The sequence below is a fragment of the Sorex fumeus genome, unplaced genomic scaffold, assembly GCF_029834395.1.
Source record: "Sorex fumeus unplaced genomic scaffold, SorFum_2.1 ptg000054l, whole genome shotgun sequence".
Lineage (NCBI taxonomy): Eukaryota > Metazoa > Chordata > Mammalia > Eulipotyphla > Soricidae > Sorex > Sorex fumeus.
In genome coordinates, this window is record NW_026606111.1 from 30,090,266 (window position 1) to 30,113,566 (window position 23,301).

The following is a 23,301-nucleotide window of genomic DNA, read 5'->3' on the forward strand; positions in this document are numbered from 1 at the left end:
GGCGCGCCTGCTGCTCGCGCTGCTCGTCTCTGCTCTGTCCCAGGTAAGTCCTCAAGCACGGCTCTTGCCCTTCAGGACACAAGGGCGGCTCTTGTTCCTTCAGGCCAGAACCCAAGAAGGCAGAAGATGGGGTGGGGGAAGAAGGAGGATGCAGTCCTTGTGGAAGTCCTTCAGGAGGGACAGGGAGCCATTTTCCTTTTGGAATAAAGCTCTGTTGTAGTTGATTGGTTTTCTGAAAGAAGTGTAAAGCATCTCTCCCTTCCAGGGAATGCCTCTTAATCCTCCTCTGGTATATTTGCTCAGCCCTCCCAAACTTTGGTGCTCTATACATCCTATGTCTGTGTTTGCTTTCAGAGGCGTTGGCTGGGAGGTAGGTCTGCTTTGGGGCAGGAAGGGGGGTGGGCGAGTGGTGCCTCTCTGGGTGGGTTTCAGGCTGGAGTTGAACTTTCCATAGTTGTGAGAAAACTGTGTCAAAAGTCATGGAAAAAAATGACCTTGGTCATTTCCTTCAGTTAGAGCTTGGCGTTGTGTGGTCGGAACCCTTGGGAACACGGATATTTTAAAAGCATTCTATTACTTGTATTTTTTTTTTCTTTTCCAACCTCTGTATTTTTCACTTTTCATGAAAGTAAAATTAGTTCACGGAGAGCTTGGAATATTGCAGGCAGATCAAAGGGAACTTCAATTTAACAGGCGTGATTCATTGCCTGGAAATTTTCAATAAGGGTGATTAAAACAGGGTGACTGGTGCAAGCACTGATTGACATTGTAGAGGTCACTGCTTCAGAACTCTGGGAAACCTGGTGGTTCAGAAAACACGGTCATGCTTCTGAGTTCGCAACTGATGGGGACAGTAGATATTGCTTAGAAGATAAGGGATTGAAATTGTTATATAGGATGGAATTTCAGATTTTTAATCACCAAGAGTGTATCGGGGGTGGGAGTTATTCCTGCTACTGTTTGGCCCAAAGTTCTTTCGGAGGACATAGCTGCCTCTGTCCTAGTCTGACTTTTTCAAGAAAGATCATCATTACCTACCACATGTCTCCAAATAGCAAGTCATCCAGTGTAAGGAGGTTGTCCAAAATACAAAAACCAAAAGATGTTATACATAAAGCAATCATAAATTATCTTTTGCTTAGATATGTCATTATGAAGTTTTGAAGAATCTGCTAATACTGACCACTTATTGAGTATTGACTATATATCAAAACATTGTTCTAGGCATGTTTGTCATTATATCTTCCATTTCAGAGTGGAATATTGAGGCCTAAAGGGTAAATTTGACACAGAAAGTTATCTTCAGTGCCAGAGCTATACTAAAACTTAGATTTCTTAACAAAACCTTTGTTCCTTTTCTAGTATTTTGATGATTTTTTTTGTTGTTTTGAGATATTGCTTTTGAAACGATTAAAATTTCTGAAAAGAGGAAAAAATAAGGAATTCTTTCCATATACCCACATTGTTGCCATTTCCAGGACTTTGTGTCTTTATTTCTGAGTTACTAGCTATTGTCATTTCCCTTGAAACCCAAGATCTTTTAATAATTATTGTGAGACAGGTAGGCCTGGAACAATTTCTCTTGCTTAATTTGGAGTCAGGGGTTTTGAGGCCCACATCTCGTGCTGCTTAGGGGCTAATCCAGCTGTATTCAGGCCTGAGCCCTCGAAGTTCTCAGGAGACCACATTTGGTGAAGTGGGTGGAACTGGGGTGAGCTGCATGCAAAACCCTGTGCTCTCTTACTCTCACTTCTGCTCTTAAGAAAGCTTTACTGGAGATGGAATTCCAAGGTGACAGCTTTAAAAGAAATATTTCCAGCTTATTTTGGTTATATTCTTTTTCTTCTCTATTTTCTTCTTTTAAACACTTAAAAATTGGGAGGTCCTAAGCAGCAGTGCTCTGGGGTCACTTTCAACAGTGCACAGGGGACATGTGGGCCAGGGACTGAACCTAGGCCTCTTCTAAGCAATGCACTACCACTGTGTACCACTACCACTTTGATCTCTCTTGTTCAAGATTTAATTTCTTAAGAGTAGTTTTAAAAACTGAAAATGGGGAGAAAGGTGCAGATATTTCTCATATCCTGCCTGCTCCCACATATGCACATACTCCTCCAAGTATCAGCTCTCCACTGGAGCCCTACAGGTTACAACTGAGTAATCAACCCGGACACATCAAAATTATTCAAAGTCCATGTTAAAAATTTACTTTTGGTATTGTACTTCCTATGGATTTGGACAGTTGTACAATGACATGTATCTACTACTAAGTTCATAGACAGAATATTTTTACTGCCGTGAAAAATCTCTTGTTTTACCTATTTGTCCTCCAATCCCTGGAAACCACTGATCTTTCTGCTTCCTCCGGAGTTTTCTTTTTCAGCATCATTGAAATTATATAGCATATTTCCAGTTGTGTTCTTTCACTTAGAAATATGCATTTTTGTTTCCTCTGTGTTGTGACTTGATAGCTCATTTCCCCATAGTGCTGAGCAGTAGCCCATGTGGTTATTTTTACCACAGCGTATTTGTCCATTCACTTCTTTGGGGATATCTTGGTCTCTTTTATATGACACAAAACAGATCTCATTCTGTTAGTCTTTTGTATATAGTACGCCTCAAGTTATTTTTATTGTTTTCTCTCTTTTCAAAAGTGTCTTTGGGTCATAGAAATTATGTAGAAATGCTAGAAATGCTTCAAGACTGGAAAGATGTCCCCAGGTGGAGAGTTTAGAGGGTGGACATAATATTAGAGGGAGCAACACAGGGGGAAAGGTTGGAGGAGGAAATGACACAGTAAGAGCAGTAAGCTGCAGGCAGTAAACTGGGTGCAGGAGAAGGACATGGGGGGGGGGGGTAGGACATGGTGACATGAATTTATATAATAGACATCATCTATATGGGTCAAGACCTCATTAGAGGTGCCAAGGATCTAGCTCAAAGGGCCGATTCACATACTTTGCTTGTGGGAGCCTCTGGTTCTATCCATGGAACCACATGGCCCCTAATCTCTGCCAGGAATGGCTTCAGAACACCACACTAGAAACAGTCCTCAGGCACCAATGGGTGTGGCCCCTACCACAAAATAAATACAACTCAATGGAAAAGTTCTGGCTGGAATTTTGTTTGACTGGAATTTAGTTTAGAATTATCCCTAGGAACGGAAACAAGGCAAGAGGGTAGATGAGATTGTTAAGAGAAAGTGTGGAGAGATTGGTATTGGCACATTTTACATCAGCAACCCAATCATGAAAATTTTGTAGCTGCATCTCAAGGTGATTTAATAAAAATAAATAGAGGAAAATAAATAAAGAGAAAGTATGCAGAGTAAGAAGAACAATGCAGTACATCACAGATCATCTGCACTGTAGCACTGTCCTCCCATTGTTCATTCATTTGCTCAAGTGGGCACCAGTAATGTCTTACAACAAATTGTGAGAATTGTTGTTACTCTTTTGGGCATATCAAAAACGTCACGGAGATGGTGGTGGAAAATAGGCACTGATGGAGGGATGGGTGTTTGATCATTGTACAATTGAAACCCAAGCACAACAATTTGTAAATCTACAACTGTACTTCATGGTGTTTCACTAACAAAAATTTAAAAAAAAATGTGATGGAGAATGGGCACTGGTGGAGGGATGGGTACTGGATCATTGTATAATTCAAACCCAAGCAGAAAAATTTGTAAGTCTACAACTGTACTTCATGTTGTTTCACTAATAAAAATTAAAAAAAAAAAGTCATGGGGAGCTTGCTAGGCTTTGCCATGCAGGCGAGATACTCTCGGTAGCTTGCCGGGCTCTCTGAGAGGGGTGGAGGAATTGAACCCGGGTCGACTGCATGCAAGGCAAATTCCCTACCCGCTGTGCTATAGCTCCAGCCCACAGATCACCTATTAGCATAAATCTAAGTCACATTCAAGTGAATACTTGCAAAGAAAACTGAGAAAGTATGTTGAGCAATAGGAGTAGACCTAGTAGTGATTGGAACCAAGAAAATCATGGATGAGGAAATAACTAAGAAAAGGGAGTTAGGGGCAGAGGAGATGCTCAGGCATTTACTTGCACACAGTTGACCCTACTTCAATCCCTGGAACCACAGGCGGTTCCCTGAGCACAGGGCCAGTAGTAAGCCCAGTGCACAGATGGGTATGATTCAGTCACCACCACCACCACCATCACCTATGCCTCCCAACACCCCCCCCAAAAAACAAAAAAGTCTTATTAAGAAAAGATTAAGAAAGGAGCATGAGGTGTCTTAGAAGGTAGAGCAAAGGGAGGATCAAGACTCCTGATTGTAAATCCTGCTGTGCCCACTGAGGCTGTAGCTGTGGATCTAAACGTGCAATACAGAGGAGATACTATTCCTACTCTCTTCTCTACTTTTGTATTTCTTTGTCCAACCTACTTCTCCAGAAGTACAGCACTGTATCCTCAGCAATATACTCTCACATTATGTATACAACTTGAACAGGAACTAAAAGTCTTATTTTTTTAGTAGGGGGATTCATGTTTTATCAGTTGTCTGAGGGTTTACTGGTAGAATTTCAAGTTGAATTTTTTGAACTCAGGTTTTCATACTTATTGACGGAGTTTCCCCCTTTCATCTATCCTTGGTGGTGATAGACAAGTTGAGGCAATAATAAAAAAATGTTTAATTTTTGGCTTCGGTTCATACCTAGTGGTGCTCAGGGCTTACTCGTGGCAGGGCTCAGGGGTGTCATTGAGGGTGCCAGGGATCAAACCTGGGTTGCCCATGGGCAAGGCCACATGCAAGTACAACATTATCCACTGTGCTAATACTCTGGCACTGAAAACTGCTTTAGAGACATGGGCAAAATCTAAAACCCCACTATATTTCCTTGTAGAGTTCATCTTTATTTTTCTATTAGATACAGTCTCTTGTCATTGCATTCCAACCATAGCCCTTGGCAAATAGTTATTCTCACAGGTGTGAGTGGTTTCTCATTGTTGTCTCATTTGATCTTTTTTCCTAATAATGAGATTATGAACATTATTTCTTGAGCTTTTTGGTCCCCTGTGTGTCTTCTCTAAAGATGGACCTATTTAAATCTTCTGCATATTTAAAATTTATTATTATGTTTTTGAGTCTACACTCTGAGGTGTTCAAGATGTATTCTGGCTCTGTGATTACCCAGGCTCAGGGATCACTCGTGGTGGTGCTTGGGGAACCATATGTGGTGCTGGGATTGAACTCAAGTCTTCTTCATACATGGCAAGCTCCTTACCCCTGTAACTCAGTCTCATTCTGTTCATTTTCTAATAAAAAATTATATTTCTGTTGTAGAATTGAATGAGTTCTTTATATATTTTAAATGATATCCCCATTAGTTGTATGATGTAAAATTTCCCTTGTATTTTTCTGAATGCCTTTTTATTTTAATGCTAGGTTCTTTTACTGTGAAGAAGCTTTTTAGTTTGACAGCGTCTCATTTGTTTATTTTCATTCCCCATCATTTCCTTGCCAAAGACATCTCCAAAGTCTGTCAAGAAACATATTGCCTGTTTTCCTTAATGTATTTTATGATTTCCTGTCTTGCATTCAAATCTCTAATCCATTTTGAGGTTTTATTCATAGTGATAGAAAGTGAGTGGTCCAGTGTCCTTCTTTTGCATGTGACTTCCCAGTTAACACCAATTTATTGAAGACTTTACTTGCTTTGTTGTAAGCTGTTGGCTCCTTTGCATAAATTAGTGGTGTGTAGCATATTGATACATTTATTGGTACTTTTTCACATTGATACTTTTTAATGTAGAATTTTTGAGTTGGAGAGTTAGTGTTTTGGTTTTTCCAACTACCATGGTTTCTATCCAGTTAAAACAGAGTAAATTACACAAATTCTTGCCAAGCACCATCTACGTGCCAACAATTCACAAACAAATGAACCACAGATATTCTGAGGTTGGATAACTATTACTATTGGAGAAGACAGGCACTTACACAGGAAATTGCAGTACAATGGCACGTGAAAAGAAGGAGGAAAAGTTAATAGCAAGTTTCTTGGATAAGGTGATAACTAGAGTCTTAAAGAATCCTAAAAAGTCCTAAAAAGTAGTAAAGAGGGTGAAGCAAGAAGGTGAAGAGCCCTAAAGTAGGTGAAGCAAGAGTGAGTTTAGGTGAATTGATCACTTGATCACTTGACATCCTGTTACTCATCAATTTGCTTGAGTGGGCCAGTAATGTCTCCATTCATCCCTGTCGTGTGCTAGTGTAGCCCAATGATGACTGCTCAAATCTAGGAACACGAAGAGCCTCAAAATGATCGTTCAGGGTCTTGACGAAGAAGTCTGACCATCTCGTAGGTGGGCGGCCCCCTGATCTTTTGATGTCCAGTGGAATCCAGTCGGTAATGACTCTAGTCCAGCGGTCATCTCCAAATCTCATTACATGTCCAACCCATCTGATTTTCGAAGCCTGGGCAAATGAGACAGCGTCCCTGATTCTTGATAGTCGACGGATGTCGGAACTCCGGATTCTTTCTCATTTGAGTGAAGCGTGATACTCCAAGCATAGCTCTTTTGATTCTTCTTTGGAAGACCAGAATAGTGTTCTCATCCTGTTTTCTTAGGGTCCAGGTCTCTGAGGCGTATGTTAGTAGGTGAATTAAAGGCAGGGAAACAGCATCAGTTTCTCAGGGGAATGCAAGGGAGGTGAGGAGTGCAGATGAGCAAGACCCTGAATACCATGTCCAGCAAGTTCACAGAGGAAGTTAAGTGAATGAGGGAGAAAGAGGAGGAGAAGAAGTGCTGGTTTTTATTTGCATTTTCCTGCTAATGGTTTTGAACACCTTTTTGGTTTTCAAATGCCAATGGCATGTCCTTGAGGAAATGTTACATTAGGTCCTTTGTCTTTGTCTATTTTTTAAATTGGGTTGTTATCCCTTTCCCTTCCACTCTTTATTGTCATTGACTTGACTTCCCCTTACATTTTTTTTTTTGGATATTAACCTTTAGGGCTGGAACAAATGGAGACACTACTGGTGCCCGCTCGAATAAATCGATGAACAACAGGATGACAGTGATACAGTGAACCTTAATTGACATATGGCACATATGGCTTGCAATTTTCCTCCCATTTCATAGGTTGATTGCCTCTTCATTTTGTTGTTTTCATTTGATGTGCAGAAGCTTTTTGGTGTAATACAATTCTGTTCATTTTTTGGTGTAATCTTATTACTAAGGGATCATTCTGGATGCTGAGTTGAAAATATAGAGGGCAGGGGGCCCAAGCGATAGTATAGTGGGTTGGGCTTGCATGCGGCCAACTCGGGTTTGATTTCTGGCATCTTGTATGTTCTCCTGAGCATTACTAGGTGTAGTTCCTGAATACAATGCCAGGAGTAGGCCCTGAGCATTGCAGGGTGTAATTGAAAAAGTCAAAAACAAAACAGACAAAAAACAAAAGCAAAGAAAGTAAAACACAGAGGGCAGAGGGGATGAAGGAGAACCTTTAGGAGACTATTATAATCATCCTAGTGAGAAACAATGGTGACTTGGATCCCTATGATAACAGTGGGGCTAGTAAATGTTTAGAATGATTTTTATTTATTTTTGTGGGGGCAGGAGCTCCTAAGCAGTGCTCAGGAGGTCTAGAGTTAGCTCCCTGAAATTCTTGGCCAGGGTGGCGGTTCAAAGCAAGGTGCCCCTCAGACACTGCAGGGCTGGAGATTACCTGGGATACCCCTGTGGTTCTGGGTGGGGGGGGGAGGTGTGTTCCTGAACTATACCCAATGAGGCTCAGGGGACCATGTGACACCAGGGATCAAGCCAGGGTTAACCACATTCAGGACAAGTGCCTTAAGCCCTGTTCTATGTCTTTGATACCCTAGAATATAGTTTAAATGAATTGGTAACTTTTTAAAATTTATTTATTTATTTATTTTTTTGCTTTTTGGGTCATACCTGGCGATGCTCAGGGGTTAGTCCTGGCTCATGCATTCAGGAATTACTCCTGGTGGTGCTCGGGGGACCATATGGGACGCTGGGAATTGAACCCGGGTTGGCCTTGTTGGCTGCGTGCAAGGCAAACGCCCTACCCGCTGTGCTATCGCTCCAGCCCTGAATTGGTAACTTTTAACTGTAGAATTTACTAGTGAGACTGGCTGTAAAATATGAGTCAAGTATGACCTCACTGCAGTTTATTTTGGAAAAATGAAATTGTCATTTTCTCAACTAGGCACGTTTATGAAAAGCAGACTGCAAGGTCTGGAGCAATAGCACAGAGGGTAGGGTGTTTGCCTTGCACGTGACTCACCCAGGTTCGATTCTTCCATCCCTCTCGGAGAGCCTGGCAAGCTACCGAGAGTATCCCACCTGCACGGCAGAGCGTGGCAAGCTCCCCATGGCAAATTCATATGCCAAAAACAGTAACAACAAGTCTCACAATGGAGACTTTACTGGTGTCCGCTTGAGCAAATTGATGAACAAGGGGAGGAAAGGGGAGAACAGGACAGTGCAGTGCTATAGACTGGAAGGGAATGTGGAGAGCTTGGTTTTGGTCATGTCAAATTTGCTCTGGCTCCCAGTATAGAAGTGGAAGTCTGTTTAGTGCCCAGTGAATCTGAGTTCCAAGAGGGGTCTGGGTGGGAGCTATGAGCCATAGGATGGGAAGACACTGAGAGCTGAAAAGAATGAGGGGAAGCTGGCAAAGGAGCTTGAGAAGGAGCCATTAATTAAAAAGAGAGTCAGAGGAGTTAAGTTTTGGATGATGACAAGTGAAGAAAAGCTGGAGGAGAGAGTGGGTATATCAAATGCGGCAGGATATTATTACTATTGTCACAGCATCCCACGCTGTCTCCTACCAATTTGGGGTTTGGCTTCTATAAACTCACATGTGAGTCTGAGGAACCTTTTCTTTATTTTCAGGTGATGATCTACTGCAGGGTGCAGGGCACTGGGCTGACACACATGGCACCTGAGGCTGGGACAGAAGTGCACCCTCGGAAACAGTTCTGTCAGTGGCCCTGCACGTGCCCGCGTCAGAAGCCTCGCTGTGCTCCTGGAGTGAGCCTGGTGAGGGATGGCTGCGGCTGCTGTAAGATGTGTGCCAAGCAGCCTGGGGATCTCTGCAATGAAGCTGATGTGTGTGACCCACACAAAGGGCTGTACTGTGACTACTCTGCAGACCAGCCGCGGTTCGAGACAGGCGTGTGTGCATGTAAGTCTCTATTTCCAAGCCTGGTGGCAAAGAGTGAGTCAATACAGAAGTACTTTTTTTTCCGATCCTCTAGTAATCAACTTGGAATAATCACCTTAGCTGGGATAAATACAAGGCAATTGTAGTTTTCAAACAGCAGTGGGACTCACCCCATTATGTTGGAAACCTGAGCAAAGTCAAAAGTATGTTTATGGGTCCCTGGAAGTCTTTGGTAGTTTCATTGCCTTGAAGTTCTCATGTCTCTAATGATAAAAATAAGAAAAATTATGTAGCATTTGACTTCTTAAAGTACCATACTAAAATGACAACTTTGTTAGCAGTATTGTTATGGGGAATTTGAATTATGTCTTTTCTGCAACTAAAAGATAATATTGCCTACAATGTAAGAATGTATAACTAGCATGCAGACACTCTGTGTTAATCTCAGCCTTGGTTTCTGTGCTTGGAACTAAAGCAGATTTTTGAAAATGAAGGAGGAGGAACTCCAAATCTCTAACCCTCAGTCTTATGGATCTAAGATTTGGAGACTGATTAAAAACCCGGTGAACTTCCCAAAACCTTGACAATTCAGGATGACAATTTACTCAGGATTAAAAAAAATAAAATTTCTAAGGGAAGAGAAAAACTCATGTCAGTTGGGGAGTTAAGGTAATGCAGGAAAGTGTAAGGGAGAAAAGTTACTGATGAAGTTTGGTCTGAACATGGAATGAGAGCCCCTCTATGGAGCTGGGTTGACTGTAGACCAAATCCGGTCTACATTTAGTTACAAATAATCTGTGTTGCTTTAAATATCAGAGTCCAGTAGCTGTGACATCAAATGGTCTGCAGTGGCTAAAATAGTCACTATTTTGTCCTTTATTGTCCTTTACAGGAAATTTTCTGATCAATGACACAGAACAACAAATTTTAAACTTTCATTGAAGAAGTGAATGGAAACTCAAGAGGGTGTGTGTGTGTGTGTGTGTCTGTGTGTGTGTGTGTGAGAGAGGGGGGGGTGGAGGGGGAAGTTACCTCTGATGGTTTTAAAAAAATTTTTTGGAGGGGCACATCTGGTGGTGTATGACTATCACTCCAGCCCCCTGAAAATACCTGATTTTTTTTTGGTTTTTGGGTCACACCTGGCGATGCACAGGGGTTACTCCTGGCTCTGCACTCAGGATTTACTCCTGGTGATGCTCAGGGGACCATATGGGATGCTGGGAATCGAACCCGGGTTAACTGCGTGCAAGGCAGATGACCTACCCACTGTGCGATCTCTCCAGCCCCCAAATACCTGATTTTTTAAAAAATAAAAATTCTTATGAGAAAACTGAAAATTTTTAAGTTTTATGAAGCTTATTAGAATATAAGTAGAGACAAGCTTTTGATTTCAATATGTTGTTATTGTTTTGATTAAATACATAAAAAGAATATAGTCTCATGCTGGTTTTCATTAGCAAAGGAAGTAATAATTTAGCACATTTTTCAAATCAGTGTGACTATTCTTATTTTGATGTTAAAGCTTGAGATGTGGTAGTTCCTTAAAAATTTGCTGCATCATAGTATCAGAAATCACATCAATAAACCTTTCAAGCTCTTGATGTTAAATTTCACATCTATCCAATAGCCACTGTAGCACTGTAGCATGGTCCTCCCATTATTCATCAATTTGCTCCATGTTACTGTGAGACTTGTTACTGTGTTTGACATATTGCATATGTCACGGGTAGCTTGCCAGGCTTTGCCACATGGGCGAGATACTCTCAGTAGTTTGCCGGGCTCTCCGAGAGGGGCAGAGGAATTGAACCTGAGTTGGCTGGGCTGGCCGTGTGCAAGGCAAACGCCCTACTGCTGTGCTATTGCTCCAGTCCCCAGTAGCCACTAGGGATAGGTAATTTTACACATGCATAATTTTATAATGCCATTTTTAAAACACCAGTTTAGAAAAAATAGTTATGAAGGTATTGCAACATTTGATAATATACAATATTTTTTTATTTTTTATTTTTTTAAATTTTTATTAGTGAGACACCATGAGGTACAGTTGTAGACTTACAAATTTTTGTGCTTGGGTTTCAATTATACAATGATCAAATACCCATCCCTCCACCAGTGTCCATTTCCCACCACCACGGATCCCAGTGTCCCTCCCACCCCCCAACCCCCCTCCCTCCCTGCCTCTGTGGCAGGGCATTCCCTTTTCTCTCTCTCCTGATAATATACAATATTATAAAAACCACATTAATACCAATCTCGGGGCTGGAGCGATAGCACAGCGGTAGGGCATTTGCCTTACAAGCGGCCAACATGGCCAACCCGAGTTCGATTCCTCTGCCCCTCTCGGAGAGCCCGGCAAGCTACCGAGAGTATCTCGCCCGCACGGCAGAGCCTGGCAAGCTCCCCATGACGTATTCGATATGCCAAACACAGTAACAACAAGTCTCATGATGGAGATGTTACTGGGCCCGCTTGAGCAAATCGATGAAAAATGGGAGGACCCTGACCTGAATACCAATCTCATTAGAAAAAGTCTACCTAGGTCTGGAACGATAGTACAGCAGGCAGGGTATTTGCTTTGTACATGGTTGACTGAGATCCAATACCCAGCATCATGTAGGTGCCCTGCACATCACCAGGAGTAATTCCTGAGAGCAGAGACAGCAGCAACCCTTGAACATCACTGGGTGTGGTCCAAAAAACCAGAACAAAACAGTCTATGTAGTGGTTAGGTACAAAGGTCTCAGGGCAGGTGCAAATTTTAAAAGCTTCTTACTTTTGCTTGAAAGCTTGGATTCTATCATGGACAAGAAGTTGTTTCCTTTAAAGTAACAAGCTCACTTGACTTCATTGTCTACCAAATACTTAAGAGTCAAGAACCATGTTTCATCTTTCAGTTATTACTTCAAGTAAGATTCCCACTAAAAAATAGGCTAGTTTGACCCTCGAATAATATTGGTACCTTTCTTCAAGGTAACTATCGTACTTTGATAAAGTATGAACAGAAATGCTCTATGTATTTCCTTTACTGTCAATTAGAATTACATTAAAAGATGTGTACTTGATAATTAAGATTTAATAAAATCAATAATTTTTACTGTATCAACAAGCACACTGTAAAAAATTAGCCTCTGTGTTTGTGTGAGAAAGAGAGAGAGAGGGAGAGATGGAGAATAAGTGTGTGTGTGTGTGTGAGAGAGAGAGAGAGAGAGAGAGAGACAGAGAGACAGAGAGAGAGAAGGAAGGGGGTACCAAACCTCAGGACCTCACTCATGTGTTCTACTGCTGAGCCATACATAGCCCAACCCTAGGCCTTCCCTCCCTCATGCCATCTTTTAAAACAAGCATACACCAAGGAAAATACAATGACAGACTATATAGTTGATGTATGGTACAGGCCAGTATATATTTTTTCAGCTGCTGGTGTTTTATTATCACAAGTGCCAATATCAACACAGGAGAAAAAAATATTTCAATCAAATTTTAGTATTCTAAAAAGATTTTTCTTGTTGTTTCTGTCTTTTGAGTAACTCCTATGGTGCTCAGGGATCACTTTTGCCTCTGTACTTAGGGATCACAGACCAGGGATCAAACTTGGATGACTTTGCTGGTACAAGGCAAACACCCTATCCACTACACTATCTCTAATCCCTCAGTAGTCTTGACTTTGTAGATTCTCTGAAGGGCTCTCTAGATCAAGAATTCTCAATGAAGTATAAGTTTTCCCCTATTTAAAGAAAAAATAAATCTGTTACCTTGCAAATTATGACTTCTCTAGTCATCTAAGTATAATTGCTTCTTAAAAGTATATCCTAACCTAACATTTGAGGCTTTGAGTTTCATTCTAGGCACTGCCAAAAGGAAGAGCGAGCGAGCGAGTGAGACAGACAGACAGACAGACAGACAGAGATATATAGATACAGACAGAGAGAGACAGAGATATATAGAGACAGAGACAGACAGAGGCAGAGAGATATCTTCAACTGTTGGTGGATAATCCAGAGAAATGTGTTTATCACCATTGTCTCTGACTCAGCCATTATCTCACCGCCATACTCCTTGTGATTAGTTTAAATGAAGTTTAGGATAGGGCTTTTAATTGAGTGTAATTCCGAAAGTGACCACTGGGGGCTGATAATCTACAATATAAACAAAATTCTCATTTCCCCTGCTTGCAGATGTTCTTTGAAAGAGATTCCAGATGGGGTCTAAGACACTGAGAAGTGTACTTCATAAAGAATACAGTGACTTCCTCTAGAAGGCTTCATCTATCACAGCTATGGTTTCTTTTTTCAGACCTTGTAGCAGTGGGATGTGAGTTCAACAAAGTTCATTATCATAATGGTCAAGTGTTTCAGCCCCATCCCCTGTTCAGCTGCCTCTGTGTGAGTGGGGCCATTGGATGCACACCGCTGTTCATGTCAAAGCTGGCTGGTGGTCACTGCTCTGGAGTCAAAGATGGAAAGAAGACGGAACCATCAAAATGTGGCCTGGGATCATCGCAACAGCAGCACTCAGCAAACTATAAAACAATGCCAGGTGCACATAAGTAGAACACTTTTTTATGGATGACTTCTGTTTGTTTGTTGTTTAGGTACTGTGGTTATAGTGGTGCTAACTTTTATGGTTTTCAGGTATGAAGTTACAGCACCTTCACGCATCAGAAAGCCCTTCCATTGTTTCCTGTTTGGTATCACAAGCAGCCATCAAGTATGATTTGGTGCTTAGTAAGAGACTTGGTTCAGCTTGGTTCAACAATTCCTGCTTGCTCAGTTTTTGCCTCAGGAAGGTACATCCTAAGTATCTGAAAGGAAAATGTTTCAGGCTTCTTCCCCCTTGAAATATTCCATTCTTAAAAGCCTTAAAAGATCAGGAAAACCCTCCTAAAATACTACCTCTGCAAAATACTACCTCTGCATACTCTATTAGAAATCATTCTAGGAAAACTGAAAAAGCATTTTTCACAGACACACTAGACAAACTTTTATTTTTATCATAATATCTGGGTCATGATATTTGGACCATCCATTTCCCCCAATTTTATTATTATTTTAAATGGAATGATCAACATTTTTTTCCCTTTTCTTTTCTTGAACTCATCTGGCAGGTCAAGCCTTAACTTTTGGCTCTACACTCAGGGATTACTCCTGGTATTGCTCAGGGGACCATCTGTGGTGCTGGGGATCCAACATGAGTCAGCAAGTACTCTACCCACTATATTATCTCTCCCACCCAGTTCCAAAAATTTTAAAGGCAGTGTTCAATATGTAGCAAGCAAAAAGGAAGGCTACTGATTAAAATTATTAAGGACATGCTTTGAATTTGCAAGTATTATTTTCTTTAAATAGAAAAAAATTATAAAATTTTCCCTCTAAATAAAAACATATACACACCCACAGGCACTTTAAAATAGGTTACATGGGTATGTATAAACTAATCAGAAGCATAAAATGAGATTATCTTGAGCATCTGACCATTTATAATTACCAAAAATATTATTTATAAATTTTATATTCTTGTCTGCTCTAAGCATCTTATTTTTTTGTTTTATTTTTTTAATTTTTATTAGTGAAACACCATGAGGTACAGTTGTAGACTTACAAATTTTTGTGCTTGGGTTTCAATTATACAACGATCAAATACCCATCCCTCCACCAGTGCCCATTTTCCACCACCACGGGTCCTAGTATCCCTCCCACCCCCATCCCCCTGATCCCACCCTGCCTCTGTGGCAGGGCATTCCCTTTTGTTCTCTCTCTCCTTTTGGGTGTTGTGGTTTGCAAAAGAGGCATTGAGTGGCAATCATAAGCATCTTATTTAACTGCAGAATTATTTGGGGGAAACTTTACAAATACCAGCAAGTAAAGCACAGACGAGGGAAGAGAATTCAAAAGTCATATTATCAGCCACATTTGTATTCTTATCCAGAAGTCAAAGAATGACATTTTCTTATAGTTTCTTATAATTTAGAGCTTAGTAAATGAAAGGTGTCCTGGAACTAATATTTATATATGCTAGAATTTGGAGTTCACATGCATGGTGTTGGTATTTAATAAAAGTAACTGTTCCCATGAATTAGTCTTAGATATGTAGAAACTGTGGGCCAGGGAGATAGCTCAAATGGGTCCATGATTTGCATGCCCAAGGCCCTAGTTCAATTCCTGGCACTACATGTTCTTATAGTGCTGGTGGCACTCAAGCACTATGAGGAAGGCCTTTAAGAAATTTGTTTTAAGGGGCAGAAGAATAGTACATTGGGTGCTTGCCTTATACTCAATTAAGCAGGATTTGATCCTCATCATCCTGTATGGTCACCTGAGCTCAGCCAGGAGTGATCCCGAGGACACAGCCAGGGATAAGTGCTGAGCACAGCTGGGTGTGGCCCCCAAATCAAAAGAACATAATTAAAATTTTTCTAGACATGTAGAAACTATGAAATAGACATATCAGGGACTTTGATTATATCAGTAAATTTCAAAACATTTGTGATATGGTAAATTTGCATTTATCAGTTATTCAGTTACCAGCAAAGTACTAATGTTCTAAAATTTTTGAAATTATAAGCCAACTTCTTCATTTTCCAAATTAGAACAGTGGTTTTGTGTACCAAATATGAATGGCTTGATAGAAGGTTCTTTGACCCATACATGAAACTCTGGGTACTTTGGGTAAGTTTTCCACAAGTCAACACCTTGATATCAAGTTCAATTTGGTTTCATCAGTGGATGTTCATCAGTTACAAGTTTCGATGGTATCACTTGGATCCTGGTTAATGATGTTGGATGGTCATTGTTTGTGGTCAGTACTTTGCTACAAAAAAGAAGTTTCCCAAAGTGATCACTGGGATTTGAAATGCAGGCCTAGACATATTTCAATGGAAGTCTGTTCACTCTAAAGTCTCATTGTTAATTAACAGAGAAACTATATATATATATATATATATATATATATATATATATATATGGTTCCAAATAGTAGTGTGGCTTTTAAAACCGGGCAAGGACAAACACACACATACTTTAGGATATATTTATGATAGGAATTGATAAATTGAGTTAATTCCAGGTGGTCTATGGTTGGAATCTAGCTTTGCTTGGTTATTATGAAGCATGATGCCATGCTTTTCTAAATGCTCACCAAATACTAAATCTTTAAAAATCTCTTCTAGTTTTCTTTCTTTTTCATGAAAATTAAACATCCTCCAACTGCAGCTCTATGCTTATCTTTGTGGGATTATTGGTAATGCGATCATCTAACCAACCTTTATTTATTGCAGATGCGAGCCAGGCTTTTAATCTGCTCCCTGCATTGACGCTTTAAACTGTGTCTACCTTCCAGGTATCTTCATGTTTCTGCTTCCTCCTCTCAGTTCTATGGGCAACTGCAAGATCTTACATAATAACCTTGAAGATAGTATCAACATATTTTATTGAGGGGTCGATCAAATATGAATATGATATTTCCTTCAAAAAAGGGCAGTTTTACCTTTGGGTAGTCTGAGAACAAACAAAAAAACAAAAGAGCAATTTTTTTAGGGTTAAAAAAAATTAGATGAACATCTTGAAGTAATGTGGCTAAAATTTTATTATGTTCAACTAGAAACTCAAATTACCACCTATTTCCAAAAATCCATTTTAGCATTCATAGTAAGAAAATGCCTTGAGACATTAACATCATAGTTTGCTCAAAATGAAGCAAGGGCCTGATTCATTATGACCTGAATAAGTTGCTCCCAGTGGAATTATAAAGTGGTGGAATTGTTATGTCTTCAAATCTTTTTGGAAGCGATTTAAGACAGCTTTTGGAGGAAATACAAAGGGAGTGATACCACAGGAAATATTATAATAAAGCCGAAAGTAAACTCGATCCTGTCTTTTCCATGACTCATAAATGAGATTTTAGTTTAGCTCATTATAGAATAGGGAGGGAGGACTTAAAAACTTTCTCAACTCCCAATCCTTTTTCTTCAAGAAATTCAACACAGGCAAGCACTGCAAGAAACATCCTCGTATGCATCCAAGGCATAACAAATGCCATGGATTCATGATTTGGCTGATTGGTTGTTTTGTGTTCAACGTTTTTACTGGTGCCACAATTTTTCATAACCCCCCACAATTCAATTATGTGTCTCCAGATAGGTTTGTGACCGACATTTTAAGAAGCTAGGATATAGAGAATTCCTAAAAGATAAATTAAATATAATTTTAACATATTATGAAATCAATAAAGATCATATTATTCTAATAAATATGCTGACTTTCCTAATCAAATTACTGTTTATTCCAGCGTCTGTTGGAAATAACAACAAATCTGAGGCAAAGAAAAGAAAAAAGGAAGATATCTAATGAAACATAAGCTTAAGAGATTGGAGAGATAGTACAGGGGTAAGATGCTTGGCTTGCTGACACATGGCCAACCTCAGTTAAATGTCCAGCATCACTTGGTCTCTGAGGACTGCTAGAATCCCTGAGCACAGAGTAGGAGTAAGTTCTGAGCTAGCCACAAACAAGACAAGTTTAGTACTCAGGCGATGGGCTAAACAGAAAAAAACCAAATGGGTAAATCTGTTTGTCACAGATAAAATAGTTTTAGTCCTATGAAACTGAATTTTAATCCAAATCTTAATTCAAATCTTTAGTTAAGATTCTAACATTCGATCAAAGTTATCTGGGGAGTGGAAAAAAAAGAGAATAATGAATTAGACTATAAACTTATTTTATTAATTATAACAAGGTACAGATTAAAAATGATTAAAATCATCTATCTACATGAGTATGTATGTATATAAATCTGTATCTCATCCCCACCCCACACTTCGTTTTAGCTTATAGGAATCTCCCACTTATTTGGAAAAGAAAATGTCTTGTGCAAGCAACAAAGTGGACTCCTTGCTCCAGAACTTGTGGGATGGGAATATCTAACAGGATCACCAATGAAAATAACAACTGTGAAATGAGAGAAGAGAAAAGATTGTGTTATATAAAACCTTGTGACAATAATTTGTCAAAGACAATTAAGGTAAAGTTTAATTATTATTTCTGCATTTGGGGGTCACTCTCAGCAATGCTCAGAAGTTACTCCTGGCTCTGCGCTCAGGAGTTACTCCTTGCTCTGCACTAAGTAGTTACTCCTGGCAGTGCCTGGGGGACCATATGGGATGCTGGGAATCGAACCCACGTTGGTCGCATGCAAGGCAAATGTCCTACCCACTGTGCTATTGCTCCAGCCCCAAAAGTTTAATTATTAACCCAACATTAAGGTCCTGAGGAGTGTGTGTGTGTGTGTGTGTGTGTGTGTGTGTGTGTGTGTGTGTGTGTTGGGGTGTGGGTGTGGTGGTAGTATGGAGGGAGAGTTCTGATGGTTTGGTCTTTTCAGTAAACTTAACTTACAAATTATGTCTTAAAGTTAGTCAAACTTTTTTTTTTTTAAATTGAATCACCATGAGATAGTTACAAAGCTTTCCTGTTTGAGTTATAGTCATACGATGATCGAACACCTATTCCTCCACCAGTGCACATTCTCCACCACCCATGTTCTCAGTATACTTCCCCCTTTTCCAACCCTCCCCCTCACTCTGTGGCAATTTCCCCCATACTCTACTTTTGGGCATTATGGTTTCCAGTAGATACTGAGAGGTTATTATATTTGGTCCTTTATCTACTTTCAGCACACATCTCCCATCCCAAATGATTTCTCCAACCATCATTGACTTAGTGATCCCTTCTCTATTCCAGCTGCCTTCTCCCCCAGCTCATGAGGCAGGCTTTCAGCCATGGAGCAATATTCCTGGCATTTGTCTCAACTGTCCTTGGGTGTCAGTCTCATATTATATTATTTTATGTTCCACAAATGAGTGCAGTCCTTCTATGTCTGTCCCTCTATTTCTGACTCATTTAACTTAGCATGATACTCTCCCTGACTATCCATTTATAAGCAAAGTTCATGACTTCATCACTCCTAACAGCTGCATATTATTCTGTTGTGTAGATGTACCAAAGTTTCTTTAACCAGTCATCTGTTCTAGGGCACTTGGGTTGTTTCCAGATTTTGGCTATTGTTAACAGTGCTGCAATGAACATATAGGTGCAGATGTCATTTCTACTGTGCTTTTTTGCATCCTCGGGATATATTCCCAGAATTGGTATTGTGGGGTCATATGGAAGCTCAATTTCTAGTTTTTGAAGGAGTTCCCATATTGTTTTCCAAAAAAGCTGGACTATTCAGCATTGCCATCAACTGTGGAGAGGCCCTTTTCTCCCCACAACCACACCAACACTGGTTGCTTTTGTTCTTTTTGTTGTGTGCCAGTCTTTGTGGTGTGAGACGATATCTCATTGTTTTGATTTGCATCTCCCTGATGATTAGTGATGTAGAACGTTTTTTCATGTGCCCTTTGTAATTCTTTTTTTTTGAGGAAGCTTTTGTTCATTTCTTCTCCCCATTTTTTGATGGGGCTGGAGGGTTTTTTCTTGTACAATTCTACTAGTATCTTGTATACCCTGGATATTAGTACCTTATCAGATGGTCATGGGTAAATATTCTTTCCCATTCTGTGGGTGTCAAACTATTTTCAAGAAAATCAGATATTGTTGTGTGAAAAAAATTATAACCAAGTAGAGAGTTCTGTTACCGTGACTGTAGATATTTTAATAGTATGAATTTCAATTAGTCTGATTCAATGTGGGTCCTACAGTATCAATTGCTTTTTAAGAGTAGATTCTTATTAGGTATTAACATCTTTTTAAGTATCTGCCATAGAGGCAGGCTGGGGAGTGAGGAGTGGAAGTGTGATGGGAGGAAAACTGGGGACACTGATGCTTGGAAATACACTCTAGTAGAGGGAATGCTGTATGACTGAAACCTATTCATGAAAAATTTTCTAAGGGTCTATTTCATATTGGTTCAATTAAAAAAATCTTTTTAAAAATTATGAGCAGGTCCAAGTTGATGAAAGGTTTTGGTTGCTACACCATAATTATAAAAATGAAATTATGAACACTAGAGAAAGTCTGGTCCTAATTTTGCAACACCAATGTGGGAGAGTAACCATACCATTTCAAAATATATATATATATATAACACACACATACATATATGTATATATATATATCTATATATACACTTGTTAACAGACTATGATAACATACTCTAAGATTGCTTGGTATAACAGGAACTGGTCCTATTTCTAGAACTAAGCAAGGCAACTGTCTCGAGTACCTTTAGAAATTCTACAAAGAATTTTTTCCTAAGCTATTTTCTCATATTAGAGAAATCACAAAAATCATGATCATCCTGTTGTTCGTTGATTGCCTCGAGCAGGCACCAGTAACGTCTCCTTCGTCCTAGCCCTGAGATTTTAAAGTGCCATATTCAAGGCTCTTTTAGGGCTAGAAGAATGAGACCCATCATTGTTACTGGTAGTTGGCATATTGGGTATGCCATGGGGAGTTTGCCAGACTCTGCCGTGTGGGCAGGTTACATTAAGTAGCCTGCCAGGCTGTCCAAAAGTAAGAATGAGATAAGATATCACGCAGCCGCGCACTTCTGGGAGCTAGGTTTTGTAGTCTCTGGGTCTTGGCTATTGATGGGATTACATGGCGCCAGGGGGTCAGTTGGTGGGTGTGACCCCTGCCTACTGGAAGATGGAGGATCTGGGTGGAGGATGCTTAGCCCTGATCCAAGCAGGCTTGGAGATCTCAGCCCTGGGACCCGCATGCCTTTGTTCCTCTGCCGGTACCTTCATGCATGTGGAGAATGGTCTCAGCATGGTTCTGGCTGGTTCTGGAGGTCTTCGGCTGCCAGAACTCTGCTCGGGGCGGGGAGGGAACTCAACCCGCCCCCCTCCAAAGAGCCCTGGCGAGAACAGCTAGGTGCGGGGGCAGGAGACTCTTCTTATATTAGAAAGTTGGTAATTCTTGGAGCACCTGGACAAAGGGGAGCCTGTAAGCCTCAGGAGCGTGTTAGAAGTGAACTCCAAGCCCTGAGCAGGCACCAAAGCCGCCCCTTCCCCAATAGGTACAGCAGCAATGGCAAGGCAGCCGCTCAAGCAGCTGCAGTTATTCTTCCCTTTCCCAGCACTTTGGATTCACAGCCCAGCCTCCATTACCTAATTCTGAAGAGGGCATCCTGGCCATCCCAAACGCATTAGGCCAATAGTCCACTAGCCTATTCCAATATAAATACTCCCAAAACTCACCAAATAACAGTAAATCCAAGACTGTGAACAACCATAATGTAAAAGAACACATTCCCTGAAGCTTCACTAGTGGTCTCACATAAGGCAGAGGGGCACCAAAAAGGTAGTATTCTCAAAGGGGAAAAAGGAGACCACTATTGACCAAGCTCATCTAGAATCCTCCCTTGTAGCGAGGGGGTGGGGTGTCTCTGGTAGTGAACTGGAGGAACCCACCTCCATACTACCATAGCAACATGAAGAAACGGCACAGATCCCCACCATGAGTGGATGAAGAAAAGAGCCTTGAAGAGACAAGAGGGAATTCCCACAAATATAATAAAGAATTCAGAGATGAAATGTTAAGGATGTTCAGTGAAATGGTGGAACAGACATCCAGTAAATTAAAGACAATGAAAGAAACAATGGGACAGACAGCCATCAAAATAAAGAAGAAATGAGAGCAGAAATAAGAAAGCAACAAACAGAAGTGTCACTAATAAAGGATTTGGTAGATGTAATTAAGAAAGTTGGTAATTCAATTTTATATGGAATAGCTATTACCTATCTATTCAAAAGGTAGATAACTGAGCTGTTAGGTAATTTGCTAAGTTTTAGATAAATATTTAGTAAGATATAATCCTAGATATTAAAAAAGATATTTTCATTGTGGAACCGAGTGAAATGTAGGTTAACAAAACATGGAGAAGTGAGTCCTATATGATGGAGTAAGACCAGGCAGGATTCTGGTTAGAGGGGATTTTGTTATTGATTAGTTGACTGGTTAATCAAACACAGCAGTGCTCAGGGGCTAATCCTAGCTCTGTGCTCAGATGTACTCCTGGTGATGCTAAGGGGACCATGTGATGCTGAAGATCAAACCCGAACTCCAGCTTCCAAAGCATACTCCTAGCTCATTAAGCTTTCTCTCTGGTCACAAACAGCACTGTAAATCATATTGCCTCAAATTAAATAAAAAAAAAATAGAAGAGTATCATAAATCACTAATGACAGCTATCAATACACCAAAAATAACTGTCTGCATTATATCTTATATAGTTATCATTTTTCTAGGCTGTTCTAATAAAATTCAAACAATGACTTACTGTTGTGTATCTTTTCAGATCCCCAAAGGAAAAACATGCCAACCTACTTTCCAACTCTTCAAAGCTGAAAAATTTATCTTCTCTGGATGCACAAGTACTCAGAGTTATAAACCCACTTTCTGTGGAATATGCTTGGATAACAGATGCTGTGTTCCTAATAAGTCTAAAATGATTACCATCCAATTTGATTGCCCAAATGAGGGTTCATTCACATGGAAGATGCAGTGGATTATATCTTGTGTATGTCAGAGAAACTGTAAAGATCCAGGAGATACTTTTTCTGAGCTCCAGATTCTATAACACATGCCTGGGGAAAGTTAAGGCTAATCACATGATTACATAAAGAACAGGAAGAATACCCAACTACCTAAAAACTTAAAAGATATTAAGTTTTTTTTTAAAATATTCTCCTAAAAAATTTCTGTAAAATTGTAAAATTAAAAAAAATTAACTATTACTTTAAAAATATATTTTATAATTATATAGTACAGATATCCATCTGGGTGTTCTACAGTAATGTACAAAAATCATCTTAGTCTGTGAAAATCTGGAATACTTTGTTAAAAATACTTGAAAAGCAAATCAGTTTTAATATTTCATTTATATTCTGACAAGGTCAGTGCCTATCAGATGAGAATCATTATAGGGTAAGCAAGATTTGAGATTAAGTTTTGAATAGAATTATGCTTACTCTGTATTTTTACTGCTTTATCCTGAATATCAGTTCATTACAATTTCTTTTGAAAGATGGCGGAACCTATCTAGCTTCTGTTGACAACACTCTAAAAATTATTATACCAAATATTAAATAAAACTTCAGGATAAAGACCATTAGTAGTACTCATGTTGAAAAGGAAACTCGACAGT

At 39.9% G+C, this 23,301-nt stretch overlaps 1 protein-coding gene across 1 annotated transcript; it reads left to right on the plus strand.

Annotated features, from left to right (window-relative positions):
* Nucleotides 1-5,823: 5,823 nt before the first annotated feature.
* CCN6 (cellular communication network factor 6) lies at nt 5,824-22,803 on the plus strand. The gene is made up of 5 exons (XM_056125455.1): nt 5,824-5,925; nt 8,889-9,180; nt 13,453-13,695; nt 17,981-18,174; nt 22,453-22,803. The coding sequence occupies exons 1-5, from the start codon at nt 5,824-5,826 to the stop codon at nt 22,732-22,734; spliced, it is 1,113 nt and encodes a 370-aa protein (XP_055981430.1). The 3' UTR covers nt 22,735-22,803.
* Nucleotides 22,804-23,301: the final 498 nt, after the last annotated feature.